The sequence below is a fragment of the Microcebus murinus genome, chromosome 5 (assembly GCF_040939455.1).
Source record: "Microcebus murinus isolate Inina chromosome 5, M.murinus_Inina_mat1.0, whole genome shotgun sequence".
NCBI lineage: Eukaryota > Metazoa > Chordata > Mammalia > Primates > Cheirogaleidae > Microcebus > Microcebus murinus.
In genome coordinates this window covers 110,216,740-110,237,733 of record NC_134108.1, presented here as the reverse complement: position 1 = coordinate 110,237,733, position 20,994 = coordinate 110,216,740, and the positions used below count along the sequence as shown (strand labels likewise).

General features: G+C 52.5%; 3 protein-coding genes across 6 annotated transcripts; 1 reads left to right on the top strand and 2 right to left on the bottom strand.

The window, feature by feature from the left end:
* Nucleotides 1-58: 58 nt before the first annotated feature.
* Nucleotides 59-10,226, bottom strand: RGL2 (ral guanine nucleotide dissociation stimulator like 2). Of its 2 annotated transcripts, none has more exons than XM_012791343.3 (18): nucleotides 9,725-10,223; nucleotides 9,307-9,503; nucleotides 7,943-8,026; nucleotides 7,508-7,686; nucleotides 7,332-7,382; nucleotides 6,948-7,245; nucleotides 6,428-6,679; nucleotides 6,246-6,349; nucleotides 6,053-6,137; nucleotides 5,907-5,975; nucleotides 5,639-5,713; nucleotides 5,026-5,058; nucleotides 4,785-4,906; nucleotides 4,603-4,698; nucleotides 4,412-4,523; nucleotides 4,015-4,308; nucleotides 3,471-3,585; nucleotides 59-3,357 (listed from the first exon to the last, which is right to left on the bottom strand). In XM_012791343.3, exons 2-18 carry the CDS (start codon nucleotides 9,460-9,462, stop codon nucleotides 3,146-3,148), a joined length of 2,337 nt encoding a protein of 778 aa, XP_012646797.1. In that variant the 5' UTR covers nucleotides 9,463-9,503; nucleotides 9,725-10,223; the 3' UTR covers nucleotides 59-3,145. The 2 variants fall into 2 exon arrangements, 1 of the variants encoding a protein (XP_012646797.1); XR_001160909.3 differs by having other exon boundaries at nucleotides 3,219-3,357; nucleotides 4,188-4,308; nucleotides 9,725-10,226.
* Nucleotides 156-1,479, top strand: PFDN6 (prefoldin subunit 6). Its single transcript, XM_020286943.2, has 5 exons — nucleotides 156-292; nucleotides 478-556; nucleotides 738-808; nucleotides 890-1,014; nucleotides 1,277-1,479. Exons 1-5 carry the CDS (start codon nucleotides 209-211, stop codon nucleotides 1,404-1,406), a joined length of 489 nt encoding a protein of 162 aa, XP_020142532.2. The 5' UTR covers nucleotides 156-208; the 3' UTR covers nucleotides 1,407-1,479.
* A 336-nt stretch (nucleotides 10,227-10,562) lies between the features above and the next one.
* TAPBP (TAP binding protein) lies at nucleotides 10,563-20,861 on the bottom strand. 3 transcript variants are annotated; one of them, XM_012791362.3, is made up of 8 exons: nucleotides 20,607-20,861; nucleotides 20,291-20,461; nucleotides 19,798-20,058; nucleotides 13,446-13,844; nucleotides 12,761-13,102; nucleotides 12,591-12,680; nucleotides 12,416-12,453; nucleotides 10,563-10,977 (listed from the first exon to the last, which is right to left on the bottom strand). In XM_012791362.3, the coding sequence occupies exons 1-8, from the start codon at nucleotides 20,641-20,643 to the stop codon at nucleotides 10,774-10,776; spliced, it is 1,542 nt and encodes a 513-aa protein (XP_012646816.1). In that variant the 5' UTR covers nucleotides 20,644-20,861; the 3' UTR covers nucleotides 10,563-10,773. The 3 variants fall into 3 exon arrangements, with proteins under 3 accessions (XP_012646816.1, XP_075859547.1, XP_012646817.1); XM_012791363.3 differs by lacking the exon at nucleotides 10,563-10,977 and adding an exon at nucleotides 11,374-11,606 and having other exon boundaries at nucleotides 20,607-20,852; XM_076003432.1 differs by lacking the exons at nucleotides 10,563-10,977; nucleotides 12,416-12,453 and adding an exon at nucleotides 11,174-11,606.
* Nucleotides 20,862-20,994: the final 133 nt, after the last annotated feature.

Genomic DNA, 20,994 nt, shown 5'->3' with positions numbered 1-20,994 from the left:
GAGGGCACGCTTTCCTTTGAGGGGCGGGGCAGGCTTGGCACCGCCCCCGGGACCGGCCTTTTATGCCCGAGTGATGGGAAAAAGGCAGGCCTGGGGCCAGGGCCCAAGTAACGGTGTGGTTTCTTTTTCCGGATTAGCTTCCCTATCTCGCCTAAACACTTTTTAGCAGAACGCCACTCATTAAACGTGTGCTAACTGCATTCCCGGCATGTGTCAGAAGGAAGCTTCCGGCCGTTTTTCCCAGCATTCCTTGTTTACTTCCGGGTTTGTTAATACTGAGGGGAGAACGTGGGTAGGTTAGGGTTTCGGTTGAGAGGGTTGGGGTCTCGAGTTTCGCCAGGGTAGAGTCGATATCCAGGATAGGGAGAGGTTGCGGTGCCCTCAATAGTGCTGTCATTTCTGCAGGCCAGGCCAGAAAGGGGAGCTCAGGGACCTTCCAGAGAGTGAGACCTGGCGCCCCTCTCCCGCTCCCCACAGCCTTTTATCCCCGCCATGGCAGAGCTGATCCAGAAGAAGCTGCAGGGAGAAGTGGAGAAATATCAACAGCTACAAAAGGGTAAGGAAGCAGGGTCGGTGTGACCTCGCCTCAATCCACTCACAACCCAGAATCATACCAGGATAAGGTTTGCTGCCCCCATCCTTGTCTACTTTCTCAGATCCATTTTCTCCTAACTGGGGTTGCGGGGTGTCGGTGGCATATTTGATGTTTCTAATCTTGTCTTTCCTCCTACTCCCAGACTTGAGTAAATCCATGTCAGGGAGGCAGAAGCTTGAGGCACAACTAACGGAAAATAATATCGTGAAGGAGGTGAGGGACTGGGATGTGTGGGGTGAGGAGGGACCTGTACTGGCCTTGGTTCTGATGATATACGTCCTACCCCTCCATCAGGAACTGGCCCTGCTGGATGGGTCCAACGTGGTCTTTAAACTTCTGGGTCCTGTGCTGGTCAGACAGGAGCTGGGGGAGGCTCGGGCCACAGTGGGGAAGAGGCTGGAGTATATCACAGCTGAAATGTGAGTCTCTGTTCTGCCACCCTGTGCTGCACCTGACACCACTGGAGTACAGGTGTTGAGGAACGATTGCAGAGTAGCTCTCCACAGTTAGTCCCCAGTTGTCCAGTTCCTCCAACCCCTTCCTTCCCTTGTAATTCCCCTTCTCTTCCCTCCCCTAGATCTCAAGTTTTCTACCAATCTCTTTCTTGCCTTCAGCACCGTCAATAATAACTCCCATTAATTTCTCCTTTTCTGATTCTTTGTCTCCCTTATTTCTCCTCAGTAAGAGATATGAATCCCAGCTCCGGGACCTTGAGCAGCAGTCAGAGCAACAGAGGGAAACCCTTGCTCAGCTGCAGCAGGAATTCCAGCGGGCCCAGGCGGCAAAGGCAGGGGTTCCTGGGAAGGCCTGACCCCATGGTGGGGGAGTGGAGGGAAAGAGCCAGCTCTGGGATCTATACTGTAGCTAATAAAATGTAAACATACCTGGCTTTGTTTTCTGACCAGTCACTTCTGTCATAATTGTCTCCCCATCTCCCCAGCCCCTTTCACCTTATACAATTCCACCTGTGTCACTCCCCTCAGGTCCAGACTCTTGCAGCTAGAATCTCTTTGTGGCAGGGTAATCTTTTTCTTTCTTTCTTTTTTTTTTTTTTGAGACAGAGTCTCACTTTGTTGCCCAGGCTAGAGTGAGTGCCGTGGCGTCAGCCTAGCTCACAGCAACCTCACACTCCTGGGCTCAAGGGATCCTACTGCCTCAGCCTCCCGAGTAGCTGGGACTACAGGCATGCGCCACCATGCCTGGCTAATTTTTTCTATATATGTTAGTTGTCCAATTAATTTCTTTCTATTTATAGTAGAGACGGGGTCTCACTCTTGCTCAGGCTGGTTTCAAACTCCTGACCTTGAGCAATCCGCCCGCCTCAGCCTCCCAGAGTGCTAGGATTACAGGCGTTGAGCCACTGCTCCCGGCCTTCTTTTTCTTTCTTGAAATTAAAATCTTAATGTCTCAAACCTGCTTTTTGCCTATACATAGAACCCTTAACTCTCCCTTATCATGATTGGCATGATCCTTTAGGAAACACGAGAAGGGCGTTTACAGCATATTGTTAGGAATGTCAGTTTAATTGAAGAACTCACAATTCTCTAACATGAGACCTCAGGATAAAATATGGTTACCCTTCTTGCTATGAATACTGTCATCTTCCAAATAACCCTAAAATCTTTCAGTTCTTTTCAGCCTCTGACTTGTTAGAATTTGTTTGAATGCAGCTTAAACTGTTTTAAAATTCCAGCACGTAATGCTCTATGGTGTCAGTAAGTCTTCCAACACCACCAAGTACATGTTGTCCACAAGGTGGTTTTTCCATTTATTTGTCCTAATATTGCTTCCTAAAAATTTGCAGCCAGGGGAGTCCTTCATACTAATCACTTTAATTTGGTGGCTACTTCTTGACATGGGTCTGTGACAACTGAGGAGGAAAGTTTAACAGTAAATGAAGACTAGGGGTGGAGAGGTTACTGGAGAGGAATAAACTGTTCTGAGGAAGCCGTTTTCACCAATACCTCACTTTCAGCTCTTCATGCCCCTTCCTGTTCCATGGCTTCTACCTTCAGCCAATTCCCCACCCCCACTCCCAGCAGCCAGTTCAATGCACTGCAAGGACAGGGGAGTAGAATTCAGGTAGTGTTTTGGTTTATTATCTTAGTGTTGTCACAGTGATAGAAACACCCAGAGTGGCAAAAGGAACTACTAGAACCTACTTCTTGCCATCCCCCTCTGCCCTGGGGCTCAGAGACTTTAGGCCCTCCTCCCCTCTTCTTCCCACCCTGCAACTTCTAGCCCTTTCTTTGGCCCTTCACTAGGATGTGGCCAGGAATTAGAAACTGATGCCTTTTTCCAGCACTAGCTGTGTGCTGCATTCATGGGAAGGTGGAGCTATACATTGGTATCCAACTTGGTTACAAGATTACCAGTTCCCACAGGGCTGGTTTCTCAGCTGTCTGGTAAACCAATGGCACTTCACTGTCCCAGGGTGGCGGCCACCTTTCTAAATTTCTGTCCCAATGTGACATAACTGCCACCATTCAGGATGGCTACCCCCATCTGGTATGAACACCATGACTTCTGTAAGCCAACAGGGGCTCCTCCTCAGAACAATGCCCGTGCAATCTTCCTCCCTGTGGCCTTGATCCTGGGAAAGGAACCCCCTCCGCCCTCACTCGGAGGAGTTCCTGAGGCAGAGGGGCCACTGGTGAGGCCTGGTGTAGCAACAGAGGGCCTTCGCCGCTGCCGCAGGAGGAAATCATGTGAGGCTCCATCCATAGCATAGAAGACATTGGCTGAGGGTGGGATAGTCAGCTCTGTAGGTTCAGAGGGTAAATATCAGTCACAAACATCATTCCCCCCACAATTGCCCAGAAGTGGAAGCACTCCACTTTCTTCCTGAGTCTGCTTTTCCCTCATGGCCACTGACCTCGTTCCCCTGGTAGTAGCTGTACCAGCTCATACTCTGAAGCCACTGCAGAGTCACGATTGTTTTTCTTAAGGACACGACTGATGACACTTGGAGCTTTGTCCTGGCTTGTCACCTGGCAAGACAGGAGACCAAAAGAGCAATAAAATCAGCCATATAATGACCTCTGCTTCCCATCCTTCCAACCTTAGCCACTGACCTAACCTAAAAAGGTCACCTGTGTCCAAGGCTTTAGAATGAACAGGGAAAAGTAATATGGTGGGTCCCTGTACCTCATAAGCCAGCCCACATGGTGCCCAGTGAAATACTGCTGCTTCCTGTGGGGGGAATCTGCTTTTAGTTCTGAAAATCTAATATGGCCACCAAAAGTTTAAGGTACAGCAGCTAATGCAAAGTGGCCATCAAAAGAAAACATAACTGCCAAAACCAAAGGTCAAAATTAAAACTAGAATCAACTCCACTTGGCTGCCCAAAACTAAGACAACAATTATGGTCCAACAAAGTACTATCCTTCACCCTCACCGCCAGCCCAAGGCTCCCTCACCAAGATGCTCTTATAGACACTGCCATCTTCCCCCAGCTCCATCTGGACTCGGATGATTCGGCAATCAGAGGCCCCTGGCCCAGATCCCCCTCCCCCATATCCAGCCCCCCTGGAGGCCCCTTCTCCTGAAGCCCCACTCAGTGGGGAGCCACAGGAAGCTGATCTGCGGTGACCTCGAGAAGGCCTAGGGGAGGAGGCTGGGGGAGAGAGGTGGCTGGGGTCGGCTGCACTGCGCGGGGACGGACTGCTTTCCAGGGCACAGTCTAGCGACGAGACAGACGGCCACTTCATGTGCTAGAACAAACAACACGGGACTGGCATAAAGGCGGGGAGATTAAAAAAGAAACATTCAGAGTTAGGGTCAGTGTCAAGGTCAGAGGTCAGGAGCAGAGCTCACCTGAGCCAGGCGGGTCAGCAGAGGAGCAGGCGTTCCAGACATCTCATCTCCCCCCATACTGGGCCTGTCCCAGGTCACCAAGGGGGTGGGACCCCCAACAGAGCCCAGAACCCTGGATGGCAGGAGAATGGGAAGGTCAGAAGGAGAGTGGCAAGTTCCCTAGAAACCACCCCAACTGCTGAATCTCTCACTCTGTCCACTGTGAGATGACCAGCGTTGGCCGAAGGACCCTTGGGGCAGGAGGGTCACTGGTACCAGGTGGCTCCACTTCACAGGACACACGGTGGCTGGGGTGGGAGCAATAGGCAGAGGTCAGGACATGACACCAACCCCCCACACCCAGCCAGAGTCCCAACCTCACCCAGCCAGTCACCTCTGGGCCTCTGTCAGTGGCTGAAGCCCCTGTAGCCACTGTTGGATATCATGGTCTGGGCGGAGGTCATAGCCGCGACATTCATTCTGGAGCCGTTGCAACTCAGAAAGGACAGCAAACTCCTAGGAAGGAGCCCTCAAACTGCAGGAGCAAAAAACTCGGGGACTCCTGACTTTCCCTTCCCCCTCCTCCTGGGACATGGATAGGGATGTCTAGCATCCAGCCCACGCATTCCTCTTACCTTCCTCCGCTTGTCGAAATTGATGTATCCATTCTGCAAGGAAAACAGGGATGGGGTCAAAGTCCTAGCCCTGCCTTCCAGGCCACAGAGAGAATATGTCCTCTCCTAAACACACACACATCCACAACCAAATCACAAACACTTCCCTCTGGCCTCTCACTCCCCATCCCTCCCACCCTCCCCCTCAGTCTATCACACCCTGAGCCTGCACTGGACCCTTTAAATAGAGCATCTCAGGTAGAAAACGTGTCTACTTTTCTGATGAGAAAACTGAGGTGCAGCGAGGATAGGAGTTTGCCCAAGGTCTCAGCATTTATTTATTTAACAAACTATATTCTATATATGCTTACATTTCAGGCATGTTGTAAGTGCCTGACAAATACAAATTCATTTAACTCTCACAATAACAGACTGATATAGATACTATGGCTAACTTCCCATTTATAGATCACCAAGGCACAGGCTACGCCACTTGCCACAGTAACAGATCTGGCTCCAGAGTCCCACTCTCAGCCATTTACACCTTACGGCCCCTTTTTGGAAGGAAGTCTGTCTGCCCCTGCAGCCCACCTGTCCCATCCTTGCAATGGACACACACACACACCCCACTGACCTCCAGCTCATCCTTGGAGGCTGCATCCAGCATCACCAGGTCCTTCAGGAAGGTGCCGAGGTATGGGACCACACCCTGAGGTCAGGGGTCGGGGTCAGACGCCCCTGCCACTGATGTGAGGGCCCTCCATCCCTCCGCACTTTCCCTCCACCTCCCTCAGAGGATAGACTTCATTCTGCTCACCCTGTGCCTCCCGTTCGCAGCCCTCAGACTGCTCGTCACAAACACACTCCTCCTTCACGTCCCCCCGCCCCCGCTAGTCACTCACCCCACCCCGGGAGCCAGACCTCGGGGCCTTCTTGGAGTGTGGCTCCACGGGGGGCTGCAGCTTCACCTCCTGATGGTGACAAAACAAGATCCAAAGTAGGAGCAGGGAGCAGAGATGGTTGGGAAAGCCAGAGAACAGGGCCTCACCTGCAGGAGTAGCTCTCGGCTCTGGGAATAATTATCCTCCTCAGAGAAAATCTGGCAGAGGCTGGAAAAGACTCTGAGGCTGTCCCTGGGTGAGGGAGAAGAGTTACCCTGAGGACAGGCTTGGCTCGGCCATGCCCTCTTCCCAGCCCTCTGAGGAACCCCCACCCCTAGCCCAGTGCCCCATCCTTCCCACCTGGTGGCTTCCCCCCAGGCTGCCCGAAGCCTGTGGATGGGGCTGGACTGCAGGGCCGACACAACAGCATAAACCGAAGAGAAGTTTCGGAGCAGCCGGCACTCCTACGGGGTCAAAGTGGAAAGCTAAGGTTGTGGGAGTCCTCTCCACACCACAGTCCCCGCAGGGCTACCCTCTCTAACCTCTGCCACTCGGATCCACTTCTCCAGGAGCCGGGCCCTCTGGGGGGGACAGAGTGGCCGTATGGTCACCTCCCCAGGCCCCTCTCCAGTTGGGGTGGCCCCCAGGACGGAGCTAACCACTGCCCCTGCCACCTTGTTGAACTGTGTGACAGTAGCTCGGACAGATGGGCAGAGGTGGGAATGTCCCGGCCGATCTCTGTGACCCCATAGGCCCCCCAGGCACTGAGAGGGGACCAGATTGAGAAACAGTTCCTGCAAGGCAAAGGTCAGAGGTTAAAGTTCATAGTCAAGTGAGGTGAGCCTTTCAATATCAGGGATCAGAGGGTTTCAGGTGGCCAAGGAACCAGGGGGCACAGGGTTTGAAGGGTAACAACCAAGGGTGAAAGGGAAAAGGTCCAAACAGTAGATGGAAGGGGCTGGGAACTGGATGAGGAAGGGCTGGAAGCAAGGGAAGGATCTGGAGTCAAGGAAGGGTTAGTAAGGGGTTAAGGGGCACAGGGGTCAGAGGTCAGGGTCTCACCGAATCTAGCAGGGTCAGCTGTTCGGCCAAGTGGTCGGCGAGGAACACCAGGACATCCGTGGGGTCAGCAGGGGGATCGCCCGGGAGGGCCAGGGGCTTAGGAAGGTCAGGGGCCTGGGGGTCCACCCGGGACCGGAGATTGCAGATGAGGTCAGCGCTGCCCCCCCCAACACCCTCCCCTGCTGCATACCCTGTCTGAAGTAAGAAGCTCTCAAGCCGGTCAAGCTGAACCTTGACCTCAGAGCCAAAATCCTCAGGGTGAGAAGCCAGCCAGGTTGACAGTACAGAGATGGCTACCCTGAGAGAGGGGCAATCAGCCAAGGGTCAGAGGAAAGCTGCAGCGTGGGCAGAGGGGACTGGGAGACTGAGACAGGGCTCACTCACCCTGTTGTCCTCTCTCGTTCATCAGCAGGGTGAGATTCAAGGGCTTCCAGCCTGGGAAGGAGAAGAGAATCTGTCTATTTTCCCCAAACCCCCAGTGGCTTTGACTGTTTTGGTAGGGTGTGGGGCTTTAGGAAGTCCAAACACCTCCATGACCCTTGGTCCCTTATGACCCTGACCTGTCAGCCATAAGCCCTAGCAGGGCAGGTGTGGAGGTGAAGGCCCGGTGGGTGGCCAGGAAGGCTGCCGAGAAGGTCACGTCAGCCCCTGATGTCCGGGCATCCAGAAGGTGTCTAACCAGGGCCTCCAGAGTGCCAGCCCGAAGCCGTCGGGAGGAACGCGGAGGAGGCGTGGGAGCCTGGAGGACACAGAGGGATGGTCACTGACCCTTTCTTCAACTCTGCCCCTAGATTTCTAGGGACGGTCCTAGCCCTAGGAGATGAGCCAGGCTCATTTTGCTGAGATTCAGAGAGGGCAAAAGACTTGGCCTACATCATACAGCAGAGTCCAGGACTCCAGACCTCCAACCCAGCACCCTGGCCAGAAAGTCAGCCAGAGGAAGGGGAACCAGGAGATGACTGATCAGAGGTGAGAAGCCAAAGTCATGATCTCACCAAGGGATCAAGAGGCCGATATTGGCGGCTTGTGACAGTAAAGGTGGCACCATCCTCCTCCTCATCCCAGACAGACACAGGGGCCTGGAGGAGCAAGGAAGGGGAAGTCAGACAGTTCCATACCCCCCCACTGCCCTCAGCCCTCGCTCACCCCAGGCCCTGCTCCTCCCTCTGTACCCCTCACCTGTGATGGCGGGGGGCAATACCAGCGAGTTCGAGGGGTGGGGGGGGCTGGTGACCCCAGGTCTCCCCCACTGGGGCCCAGACAGCCCCCCCCTAGCCGCCGCAGGGCCCGGTGGAGTCGAGGGGGTTGCAGTGAGGGGGTGGATGGAGTGCAGGAACCCTGATCCTGGAGACCCCCGAAGCCCCTTCTCCCCAGAGCTGACCCCAACACAACAGAGATGCAGGGTACAAAGGGTAGGAGAGGGAAGCGCGAGGCAGAGAGCCAGAGGTAGCGACCTCAGAAGCTGAAACCCCAGTCACAGGCACAGCCACATGCCCCGCCCTCCCCCGCAAGGACTCAGCAAGCCCAAAGAATTAGTCCTTCCCTCAGGCCCCCTTCCATCCTAGTTCCTGGGGTAGGGCCTCTACTATCCCAGCTGTGGGGACCCTGTGAAGGTGGCAGCTCCAATCCCAGTACAGGAAGGGGAAGTGGGGATGGGGGGGGGGTAGGCTCAGAGAGTCACGTGGCCCCAGCCCCTCCCCTGACCGATCCCGAAAAACCAGCCCTGCTAGTCACCCTGCCCTCACCCAGTGTCTGGACCCAGGAGTCCAGGACTTCCAGGCCCCAAATCCAACTTCTGGCCCCTCCTGAAGCCCCAAGTCCTGCTCCTGGCCACCACCATTAGCCCTAAGGAAAGCAGGTGACCACTCTATCCAGCCTAGGACCATCCTTCCTAGTCCCAGAACCCTGGCTTCTTGGCTTCTACCCAGCACCAAGGGGGGGGTGTCACAAAATCTGAGGGTTCCCTCCCCAATCCCAGAGTCAGAGGAGCTGGTTACTGTGGAAACAAACCCCTCCCTGCCAAACAAAAACAAGGAGGGAGACAGGGACCAGGTCAAAACTGCTGGGAGAGGCAGGCACATTTAAGCAGACATAGGCAGAGAGGGCCAGAGACCCGCAGGGACAGCCGGCCAGAATTTCAAGGCAGAAACAGGGCAGGTTCCTGAGGGCCAGTCCGGAGTCACACTGACACAGAGGACCACAGAGAAGCCAGGGCTCCCCGCAGCAGGGAGACAGGCAGACACCGGACAGAGGTGCAGGAGGAAATGGGGCAGGAAGAGATGTAGGGACCCAGAGACAAAAGAAAGATGGAGATCTCCAAAATATATGCACCCTTTACCTCCCACCACCCACGTCTCACCTCTTCTTCCTCCTCCTCCTCTTTCTCCTGCCCCCCGCCCACGACCCGGCCATCTGGGCCCCCACCCTCTTCAGGGTCTCGGCTTCGGAAGCTGCTCAGCACGACTCCCCCGGGGGGGCTCGTGTCCAAAAGCAGCCGCAGGGGCCGCGGGAGCATGGCCGAGTGAAGCAATCAGCGGGGTCGGGCCATGGGGGCGCCTGGGGAGAGATCGGGTGGGGGTGGAGAGTCAGGCGGGCGCGGGGGAGCGGGGCAGGGAAGGGACACATGTAGGTGTCCAGATAGCTGGATCGGACTTCTGCGGGAAGGCCGGGGTAGGGGGCAACACAGGGGTGTAATATAGGGACCCTTGGTGCATTTTGGGGATTAGGGGGTTACGAGTACGGAAAAGGGCAGGGTCACAAGGTGCTCAGGCTCTGACCTGCTCGGGAGGGGTGGGGACAGCGTGGGTCCCGGGCCGCTGTTCCCGTCGGTCTCCAGTCCCCGACCGAGTCCCCGGATCGTGTCCCCTCCCGGGCTTTTCCGCACCCCCCTGTATCCCCTCCGGCGGGGCTCCTGGGCCCTCCCGCCCTTTCCGCTCCCCCCCGCGTCCGCCCGATCCGAAAGCAGGAGCCAAAAGGGGAAGGAAGTGAGGACAGGAGCCAGGGCTGCGAGCTAGGGGAGCGCTGGACGCCCAGGGGCCGGAGCCCAGGAGGCCGGGTCCCCAGCTCCACTGTCCTCCGCCGCCACCCCCGGGATTCTGGAGCCCGCGTCGCCCTGCACTGAATTGGGACAGATTCCAGTCACCTGCCCCCGGGAGAGGGCAGGAGCAGAATTTGACATGCCTCTCCCCAACAAGAGCAAGGCTAAAACGCCTGCGGGTAGGGTTTTAGGTGGGGAGAAAGCCCGCCACTCCAACTCACGGGGTTACACTCCCCACCCCAGCCCACGAACCGAAATCCAGTCCGTGTTTTCCGAGGAGCTCTCGGTTCCCTCCCTCGTGCAAGGGGGCGGAGCAGGAAGCCCCTACATCCGGTTCCAGATTCGGCGCTCGCGGTTTCCGGCGCCGAGGCCGCGACCTCCGCGGCCTTATCTTGCTGGTCTGTCCGGGTAGAGCCCGCGGCTTTGGGACGCTTTATGCGCCATTCGTGGCGCCCGACCCTAAACGGCTTCAACCGGGAGTCAGATGTCTCCGAGGCCTTCGGGAGGTCGGGGGCATTGGAAGGGACCAGAGGTGGCGGGAGATCACTGTGCTTGGAAAGGGGCAGAACGAGACGCGGTTGGAGCACTGGAACACAGCTTTATTCCCCCTTCGGCCCTTCCCGCGTCCGTCTGGGCGACCGTCCTGACCCTAAGCCGCGCCGCCGCTGCCTGCGTCCGACGTCCGGCAGCTATTTGCTTAGCGCCCCCAGCGGGCAGGCTCGCCCGGGTCCTCCAGGCGCCCGCAGGCCCGGGGGCAGACAGGCATTTAACGACGACTCACACAATCACTTAAATACAACTGTGGAGAACCGCGCAAGAGGGACCCGCGGCAGTCTGAAGGGAGTGACAAGGCGGATCTGGTCTGGGACCCAGGGAGGGCAAGGATGGACCAGGCAGAGGGAAAAGAGCGCTGCGACCCAGAGGCAGGCGGGAGGCGTTTGCTTCACTGGAGGAAAGGAGTAGCCATCCGTGTAATGAGCCTGGAGAGGAGGGCTGGGATAGGGGTAGGGTAACCATGTAGGGCTGCAGAGGTAGGCAGTGGCTCACACTGGGGGACACAGAGGCTGGGGCAAGAAGAATGGCTTTGGCCCTAAAGCACCAGTTCCCTGAATGTAGTCTGTTTCAGAGTTCCCTGAGACTATTAATATTTCAGAGGGTATGTGAAATTAAGACTATTTTGATATCCAAATTGAGGTGTTATTTGCTTTTTTCATTATTCTCTAAGAGTGTACACAGTTCATCCTTCCAGAAGCTACATGATATGTATTGACACATAGTTGTCACAACAAATGGAATGTTTGCTTGTGTATTCTTTGTTTCATTTTTTTCTCAGTTTTGAGTTCTAGTATGATAAATATCAATAGTTATAACCCACATAAACAAAAGCTCTTTAGAGTTCTTGATAATTTTTAAGAGGTCCCGAGACCCAAAATTTTTGAGAACCACTGCCCTAGAGCTAGAAGGCGAATGCCATAAGATTTGTTTCTCTTTTAAAAAAAGCCACTCAGTGGAGGGAGTAGGAGCAAATGATGGCGTTATAGTTTTGGGAGCTACTGCAGTAGCTGGAGCCAGAGATGACAGTGGCTTCCACAGGATGGTGCTGAATGCCTTCACTGTGCTTTCTGGAAGAGAAGGAGGTGAGGAATTCAGGGGTTAGAAGGCAGGTGAGCTTCCTTCCAGAGACATATTAAGAGGGGCATAGAGAGTGGGAGAAGGATGGGGCTAACATTTTCTGCGTTTTCTACCTGCCAGACACCGCTGAATGCTTTATCACCTGCATCTTCTAAAAGAGATGCACTATCTTCTTTAATCTTCCTAACAGTCCTTTGAGGCTCCACTGTCCAACATGGTAGCCACTACCCACACGTGGCTACTGAGCATTTGAAATGTGGCTAGTCTGAACTAAGATGTGCTGACAGTTTAAACATCTGCTTTTGAAGCCTTAGAATGGAAAAAGAGCTATAATTTCTTATATTGTTTACATGCTGAAATGATAATATTTTGGATATACAGGTTGAGCATCCTTGATCCAAAAATCCAAAATCTGAAATGCTCCAAAATCCAAAACTTTGAGTGCCATCTGATGCCGCAAGTAAAAAATTCCACACCTGACCTCATGTGAAAGTATATATTAAATTAATTTTACCTGTTTATTTTTAATGGATTGCTAATTTAAATTTACATAAGTGGCTTGTATTATATTTCTGTTGGACAGCACTGCCTAAGTAATTTTTTAAAATCCCTACATCCAAGGAAACTGAGGTGTAAATTAAGTAGCATGTTTAAGGGGTCCTATAGTTAGGATGTAGCAGTAGGATTTGACCCAGGTCTGTGTCAGCCCCACCACACCAGCAGCCTCCCTCCATGGTGATGAAGTGGGGAGAGTGAGTAAAATGAGAAAGGAAAAATAAAGGGAAGTGAGTGCTGTTACCTTCTCCTTTGAATCCTTGTAAGTGGACAGGTAGGCAGCTGTGGGGAAAGATTGAGAAGGGATGGGATGCGGGAATGGGGAATGGTAGAGGGGGAGACAGAGGGATGGGTGTCAGGCTTCTGGGAGTAGGCAGGGAATGTCCACAAGTCATGGTCAGGGTGGGGCTCACACTCACCGACCCAGCCCAGCATCTTGATGAGTCCAAGCAGGAGAAAGGAGGACAGGAAAAGGCCTACGCCATCCTCAAGGGAGGGCCTGGAGAGGCCTGGCAGGTGGAAGGGGCAAGAGTGAGCTCCATGTCTTCCCGGGCACCAGCTCAGGGTACAGGGCACTCCCAGCTCTTACCTGCCACCTCCAGGGTGACCTCGGCTCTGCGGCCCAAGGCAGGCAGGCTGGGATGGTGTACTAGACAGGCGTAGTGTGCCCCATGCTGGTCAACGGTGACTGGGGGTGGCCGCAAGTGCCCCGAAAGGCTGACAGAGCCGTCGGAATGGTGGCTCAGGGCAGAGAGCCAACTCTGTCCCCCAGCCTTCCGAGAGCCACCCTCTGGGCCGCCCCGGAGCTCCCACTCCACCTCCAGGCCGTCGGAAGGGTAGAAGCGGGACACACGGCAAAGCAACTCCGGGGGAGCCTCCCCTGGGGCAGCCCACACAAGGGGTGCTGGCATCAAGGACACTTTGGGGGGCTCTGGGGAAAAGTAGGAAGTGAGAATGGAGAAATCAATCTGCACCATCTTTCCTCAGAGACCCTCAGTCTATCCTATGTTTTCCCTAAAACTGATTGGGGTTTGGGTTTATTCTCCTGGGATGGGGAACCCACTGTCTCTACATTGGTGCTTCATAGTAATCCCCATGACAAAGCCCTCTAGGTTTCCAGGGACCCTCCTCCGTCCCGTTGCCCTTCTGACTCCCAGGGATCCCCATCTCCACTCACCCAGGCACCCTCTTCTCCAACATCCCTTCCCCATCATGGTGTCCCCCTAATCCAACGCCTACCCTCTGCCCATGGAAACCTCTGTCCTCCCACTCACTGTACACAGCAAGCTCCAGGGTGACCTGTCCTTGCAGGTATGGCAGGTGTACGGTGGCCAGATAGGTGCCCTCCTGGAAGGGCTGTACTGCAGGCAGCCAGAAGGTCCCATTCCCGGTCCATGGGCCCCATGGCTCATCATCATTCCAAGTTGCAAATGCCACTGCACCTTCTCGGGCTACTGGTATCTGCTCATCCAGTCCTGGAGTTGCAGCCAGGAGCAGATGCCCCTTACCCAGGTGCTGGCGTCGCCACTCCAGCCCAAAGGGAGGGGGACCTGAGGCCAGAGATGAGGCAGCCTTGGGGCTGGGAGGCATGTAGGCAAAGCTCAGGTCCAGCATAGCATCTTGTCCCAGTCTTACTCGAGGGGCAGGGGTGTGAGTGAGGACAGTCAGCACCACTGGGGAAGAGGGGGATGAGGGAGTGGGAGGGGCATGAGAGAGACAGAGAAAGGAGAAAAAAAGAGAGAAATGGAGTTATAGGGAAGACTGACTCCAATTCACCCACCCGACATAGACACCTTTTCTGATGCTATCTCCCAGCCCTCCCTGCAAATCCCCTTTGCCTGGCACTAGGTGGGACCCAGTGCGGCAGAATGAGCAAGCAGAGAGGTCTAGGGGTGAATCGGGGCAGTGATGGGTATGCCCTTGGAAGCCTAATCTGAACATGCAGGCGACTCTAGCTCTAGCTCTAGCAGGATCTGAGGGTACTTCTAACACAACCTGAACCAGTCTAGTCTCCAAGCACCACCCTTGAAGAACCAGGCCTTGCTTGGTTACTAGTGAAGACTAGTGATTGAGCCATGACTGTCAATCCTATGGTGCTATACAGATTGTTTACTGACCCCAGAAGGTTCCATATCTAGCCTAGATCTGAGCACAGACCTGTGTGCTCTACTAAAGCAGTGCAGTGCAGTGGCCAGGTGCCTGGAGTCTGGCTGCCCTGGTTCAAATCCCAACTCTGCAGCTTACTTATATGGGCTTGGGTCACTTACTTCACTTTTCCATGGCTCAACTTCCAAATCTCTAAAATAGGGATGATGATGATGGTGGTGGTGATGGGGATGATGATAGTACCTACCTCATGAGGTTGTTGAGAGGGTTAAATCATTTAATACCTGTTGCTACCCAAATCTATTCAGTTCCTGATTTTAGATAACAAAGACACCTATATATGCAAGGTATTTGGAACAGGGTCTGGAATATATAGTAAGTCTACAAAAGTGTTTGCTATGGTTACACCTGACCATCTGCCAGACAAACTTTTTTTTTACAGAGTCTGACTTTGTTGACCAGGCTAGATTGAGTGCCATGGCATCAGCCTAGCTCACAGCAACCTCAAACTCCTGGGCTCAAGCAATCCTCCTGCCTCAGCCTCCCGAGTAGCTGGGACTACAGGCATGCACCACCATGCCTGGCTAATTTTTTCTATATATATTAGTTGGCCAATTAATTTCTTTCTATTTATAGTAGAGACAGGGTCTTGCTCTTGCTCAGGCTGGTTTCGAACTCCTAACCTTGAGCAATCCGCCCACCTCGGCCTCCCAGAGTGCTAGGATTACAGGCGTGAGCCACCGTGCCCGGCCCAGACAAACTTAATATAACCCAACTAAACAGCATCTCCGCAACATTCCCTCACCCTGCTCTAATGCCCATTGTCTCTGACTTTGATGAATGGTCACCACCAGCCCCCCAGACACTAAAGGCAAACACTAGGAGTCACTCAGACTCCCCCCTCTCATTCATTTACTCAACAATTACTTATTGAGCACCTAGGATGTTTAAGGTATAGTAGTAGAGAACAGAGTGGTGAACAAGACAGGCAGTTCCTGCCCTCATATTGCTTACAGTCTGGGGAGTGACAAGCAAATCACCAAACATAATGTGCTGCGTGCTATCCCTACTAGGCCCTAATAGATCTCACACCTGTTTCCAACTCAGGTTCTCATCAATGTACATTTGGACAATTACAACCACCTCCTCTCTGGTCTCCCTAGCCTCAGTCTCTCTTTCCTTTAACTCTTCCTTCATATTGTACTCAAACAACATTGCTACAAGTCTGATCAGGTCACTTACCTGTTTAAAACACCCAGTTACCTAGGAAGTCAGCAGCTAAAGGCACAGGTTAGAGCTACATGGCCTGAGTTCAATTTCTAGCCCTGCTTCTTACAAGCTGTGTGTCCTTGGGCAAGTTACCCAACTGTGTCTCAGATTTCTTCACCTGGGAATAATATTAGTACCTGTGTTCTATGTTTGTTGAGAGGAATAAATGAGATTGTGCATACAAAGTGCTTAGAACAGGGCCTGGCATATAGAAAATGCTTGATAAATGTTAGTTGTTATATTTTCATTACCTTCATCATTGTCAAAGATTTGCTGGGCATCTTGGGAAAATCACTTAGCCTGTATTTTATCTCACTAGTCCAGTGATCCTATCCTTGCCTACCTTTTATAAGAATCAAGTAAAATAACAGGCTTTTTAGAATGACCCTCCTCAAGAAAACAAACAAACAAACAAAAAAAACCAAAAGAACTATCCTGATGGTTCATTATCGCCTGTAGAATAAACTCCAGCTTTTAAGATATTTGAAAACTCAGCCCCTAATCCACTTTTCCAAGAGATTTCTCTTGTACCCTATGAACCAGCCACACAGAATCTCTTTTTTGTGCCTAGTAGTAGAAGCTTTAATCATTGGGCATCTCTTCACTTTGGTCATAAGGTTCCTTCAATTTACAACATCTTTCCCATTTTCTTCCAAACATCTAATACTCCATGTTCTTCAAGGTCGGTTCCACTGTTATTTCATCCCAAAAATGTCTGCATCCTCCAGGTAGAAGTAATCTTTTTCTTTCTATAATTATCTTTTTGTTATTTTTAATCTTAGCTTCTGAGGTCTATAAAGTTGAACTTTTCTCAACCTCATGGAATTGTTTTAACTCAGTAGAGTAAAATCAGCATGCAATTTCACTTAGTTTGCAAAACCCAGAAACATACTTTTGAATTGTGAAAAAAAGAATATACAGGATTAATAAACTAAACCTAAAAGTTTTATAGTTTAACCCTTAAGATAACAGTGATCTTTATTGGAAGCAATTTTAGACCTGCATCCCATACACTGTACTCTGTATGAATACAAATATATATAAACAAGGCCAGAAAGCCAGAAAGTAAGGAAAAGTTCTCTTTTTGTAGCTTGTAATAACAAGTTTTTGCTTTTCTGTTAAAGAAAAAAGTGAATGGTAACAACTAATTATAAAGTATTACTAGAAAAAACCTTAAATCCAAATGTAATCAAGCCTTTAGACCTAACTACCAAATTATAGGAAATATGGAGGAAAAAGGAACAAGATAGGCCGGGCGTGGTGGCTCACGCCTGTAATCCTAGCACTTTGGGAGGCCGAGGCGGGTGGATTGCTCAAGGTCAGAAGTTCGAAACCAGCCTGAGCGAGACCCTGTCTCTACCAAAAATAGAAATAAATTAATTGACCAACTAAAAATATATATACAAAAAAAATTAAAAAAAAAAAAGGAACAAGATAAATGACACCATGAAGAAACAATTGGTCAAACATAGTTTGTGGGAAATTCTACAGGGCAAATGACCAGGTTTCTCCAACAAATCAATAGCATTTTTCTTAAAGGGAGGAGATGTCAATTATAGAATAAAAGAGATGCAAGAGACCAAATGATTGTTATGGCCTGAATGTTTGGGTCCCCCAAAATTCATAAGTTGAAGCCCTGACCGCTGTGTATTTAGAGATAAGGACTGTGAGGAGGGGATAAAGGGCAGGGCTCTAATTCAATGCAACTGGTGTCCTTATAAAAAGAGGAAGATGCACCAGTGCTCTTTCTCTCTCTCTTCTATGTGAGGTTGCAGCAAAAAGTTCCCAGTCTGAATTCCAAGTGGAGAGCCCTCCCTCACTGGATATCAAGCCTGCTGGCACCTTGATCTTGGACTTCTAGCACCCAGAACTGTGAGAAAATAAGCTTCTGTTGTTTAAGCCACCCAGCTGATGGTATTTTGTTATGACAGCCAGAGAATATCAATATAACAACCAAATATAAAATATGAATCTGTTTTGCTTTGTGATTTGAGCAAATCAACTGTAATATGACATAATTGAGACAATCAAGAACATTTTAATACAGGCTAGGAATTACATGATATTAAGGAATTATTATTTGTTTTTTGTTTTTTGTTTTTATACTTGTGTCTGGGAAGAATTATTATTTGTTTTGCTAGGTGTGATGATGGTATTGTGGTTATGGTTTTAAGTCCTTATATATGCTATTTTACTTCATGAGTTAAAGAAAAAATAAAAAAATAAAGTCCTTATTTAATAGAAATGCTTACTGAAGTACTTATGAGTAAAATAATATGGTCCTAGGATATACTTTAAAACACTGCCAAAAATAAAAATAAAAAACAGAGTGGATGTTCCTGAAGCTATTGCAAAAAAAATTTTAAGAAAAATAATTAAGAGAACTAATTTAAAAATAAATAAAAAATAATAAGAAGAAAACAGAGTAGAGGGAGGATAAGTGAAACAATCTGGTAAAATGTAATAACTATATAACTTGGTAACAGGTATGGTGGGTTCATTATAGTATTCTCTCTACTTTTATGTATCTTTGAAATTTTCCACAGTGTTTTAAAAGAATGGTAAGAATTAAATACTATGTATGCAAAGCATAATAAGAAAGTATATTTGCAGCCAGGCCTGGTGGCTCATGCCTGTAATCCTAGCACTCTGGGAGGCAGAGGTTTGAAACCAGCCTGAGCAAGAGCGAGACCCCGTCTCTACTATAAATAGAAAGAAATTAATTGGCCAACTAATATATATACAAAAAATAGCTGAGCATGGCGGCGAATGCCTGTAGTGCCTGTAGTCCCAGCTATTCGTGGGCTGAGACAGAAGGATCGCTTGAACCCAGCAGTTCGAGGTTGCTGTGAACTAGGCTGAAGCTAGGGCACTCTAGCCTGGGCAACAGAGTGAGACTCTGTCTCAAAAAAATAAATAAATAAATAAATAAATAAATAAATAAATAAATAAATAAATAAATAAATAAAAGCTCCCAACAGAATTCATATTCACAACCTGGGCTGAGAACTGCTGAGCCCTAACTTATTCTTGGTGCTAATGAGCATTTACTGAATCAACCAAGAAATTAACACAGTGCCTCTTCTGATAGTCTCAACAACGGAAAGACAGCTGGGAAATAATATCCACATTTTACAGGTGGAAAAACTGACTCTGAGGGCAAAGAACATTGTCACCGCCACCTCAGCGAAGCCAGCAGCAACAGGCAATATTCCTCCCTACTGGAGACAGCTCCTCTCCCGACAGAGAGCAGTTTCCCTCGGCTCCTGCCCAGCGTAGAGCACAGAGGTGCAGGCAGGGGTGAGGGTTTGGGGCGGGTTCGGTTCGGAGTCTGTTTCCTTGGTCCTGTGGGCGATTCTCAGGTACTGAGGAAGGGAGGGCACAGGGTTGGGCTTGACCTGTCCGTGAGGCTGTATTGTTCACAGAAAAGCGTAGGAGACCGAGAAACCGGCATCCTACCCTGCCTCCGCTGCGCGGAGGGAGAGCTCCTGATGTCCCAGTCGGATCCTCTCCATTCTTGCCTTATCCGCCGCTTGCTGCCCGCAACCCAGCCCGGCAAAGTGCCCGAACCCTGGGCCTCAAACTGCGGGGCGCCTCACCGCCGCGGTCCTCCCAGTGGGAGCCACAGCGGCGCCCCCCTGGCGCCCACGCGCACTGCAGCCCCCGCAGGACCGCCGACAGGCCGCGCGCCCGCCTCGCGCCCCCGCGCACCGCAGCCCGCGCAGGACCGCCGACAGGCCGCGCGCCCGCCTCGCGCCCCCGCGCACTGCAGCCCGCGCAGGACCGGCGACAGGCCGCGCGCCCGCCTGGGGGCTGTCAGGAACGGTAAGCGCGCTGGGGCCTTTGCTTCGCCGCTGTCACCGCACCGAGTGTGGGCGCGGGTGAGGCTCGGGGCGGTGTTTGCAGCTGGGCGAACCGCAAAGGAGAGGGCGCGCCGCCAGACACAGATCTGGGAGGACTCCTCCCATCCCCCTGCCCCAACAAGTTTCTCCAGGTCAGCGTCTGGGAACCCCGCCTCTCCAAAGCCCCGCCCCAAACCACGGGGTGGTTTTTGTTCGTTTGTTTGTTTCTTTAACTGGGGGAGGGCTAGAAGCAGCCGAGGAGCTAATTCTAGCCAAAACGCCACGGTTTACAAGAAAGGAAACTGAAAGCCGTTGGGGAAATGCCTCGCTCTAGTCCACACGGCGCGCCACCGGCTGATGCGGACCCTTAGAGCCTACCTATCCATTTCCACCTCCCCTTCCCAGCTACCTGTTGCCTCGGTGATGGGAACAGGCTCCTGCCGATGCTCTGGCTGTGGTCGCAAGAGGCTGGAGAGGCTGAGAACAGAGCTGGACATGCTGACCATCAGCCAAGCCCCGTCCAGGGCCCGCGGGCAGCTCTGCTCCGGGGTCAGGCCGCTGGCCCAGTTCGCAGAGGCGGGGAGCGGGACGAAACGGCTCAGCTCGCAGTGCGGCGCGGGGGCGCCCCGGGGGTACCGCCTGAGGGCATCCTGGAGGGCGCCAGCAGGGTCTGTGAGTGCGGAGAAGGGAGTGGCAGCGAAAGAGTCGTGGCCGGGAAGGGGGCTAGAAGGGCAGTGTTTGGGGAAATTCAAATGCACAGATTTTCTCATACTGGGGGATTTACAGGTAGTCCAGACTCATTTTACAGAGGGGAAAACTGAGGCTTCAGGTCACTGCCCGATCTAAAGAGGAAGGCGTTTCCGTGGAGGCGACAGGTGTGGGGGCAGGTCCAGAAGACTCACCGTGCACACGGAGGTAGAGCTTAGGGTCGAGGTCCAGCCGGGGCGGCGGTCCCCCGGGTCCCTGGCGCAGCAGCAGTGCAGCAGGTCTCTTGGCCAGGTTGCTTCCGCTGGCATCCTCCACAAACCAGCACTCGATCACCGCGGGGCCCGCGGACACGGCGGCGACCAGGTCTGGGGGAGAGGAGCTCGAGTGAGGGGCGCCGGGACGTCGGGTGACATGCCCCTTTCATCCTGGCATCGGGCGCCCCGCGGGGCCACCTCCCTCTGCTTCCCCGACCCTCCCGTTCCTGGGCGAGGAGTCGCGGGGTTCGCTCACCCAAAGCCACGGTGAGGAGCAGAGACAGGGGCTTCATGGCGCTGCGATCTCCTCAGCCCGGAAGCCGCCTCTTCCCGCCTTTCACTTTCACTTTCCTCCGAAGGCCAGCGGGAGGGGCGGGGGAAATCCCCGTTCTGGCTAGGTATGGGTGCCAGGGAGGTGGGTGCGTTCCCGCCGGCCAGGACAGGATCCGGGAACATCCTCTCCAGTTCTCGTCCGGACACCCCAGCCCTGCCGTGGCCTCCAGGGCCACCCAGCCGCGCCGAGCTCGAGCCCTCCCCAACCTAGGCTTCCCGTCCCGTACCCCCTCCAGCGTCCACTTCCCCTAGAACCATTACTCCGGCTTCCCTCCACCTGCGCCGGGTCCCCAGCAAACACATAGGGGTTG

Excerpts from the sequence above, each read along its gene's own strand:
- PFDN6 (XM_020286943.2), top strand. The coding sequence starts at position 209 with ATGTGTCAGAAGGAAGCTTCCGGCCGTTTTTCCCAGCATTCCTTGTTT. Across the intron at positions 809-889 it reads AAAATAATATCGTGAAGGAG|GAACTGGCCCTGCTGGATGG; the intron begins GTGAGGGACTGG and ends CCCCTCCATCAG. Across the intron at positions 1,015-1,276 it reads GAGTATATCACAGCTGAAAT|TAAGAGATATGAATCCCAGC; the intron begins GTGAGTCTCTGT and ends ATTTCTCCTCAG.
- RGL2 (XM_012791343.3), bottom strand. The coding sequence starts at position 9,462 with ATGCTCCCGCGGCCCCTGCGGCTGCTTTTGGACACGAGCCCCCCCGGG. Across the intron at positions 8,027-9,306 it reads AGGAGGAGGAGGAAGAAGAG|GCCCCTGTGTCTGTCTGGGA; the intron begins GTGAGACGTGGG and ends TTGCTCCTCCAG. Across the intron at positions 6,680-6,947 it reads AGCTGACCCTGCTAGATTCG|GAACTGTTTCTCAATCTGGT; the intron begins GTGAGACCCTGA and ends TTTGCCTTGCAG.
- TAPBP (XM_076003432.1), bottom strand. The coding sequence starts at position 20,643 with ATGAAGCCCCTGTCTCTGCTCCTCACCGTGGCTTTGG. Across the intron at positions 13,845-19,797 it reads TCCCATCACCGAGGCAACAG|TGGTGCTGACTGTCCTCACT; the intron begins GTAGCTGGGAAG and ends CCTCTTCCCCAG. Across the intron at positions 11,607-12,590 it reads CAAGATGCTGGGCTGGGTCG|AAAGCACAGTGAAGGCATTC; the intron begins GTGAGTGTGAGC and ends CTTCTCTTCCAG.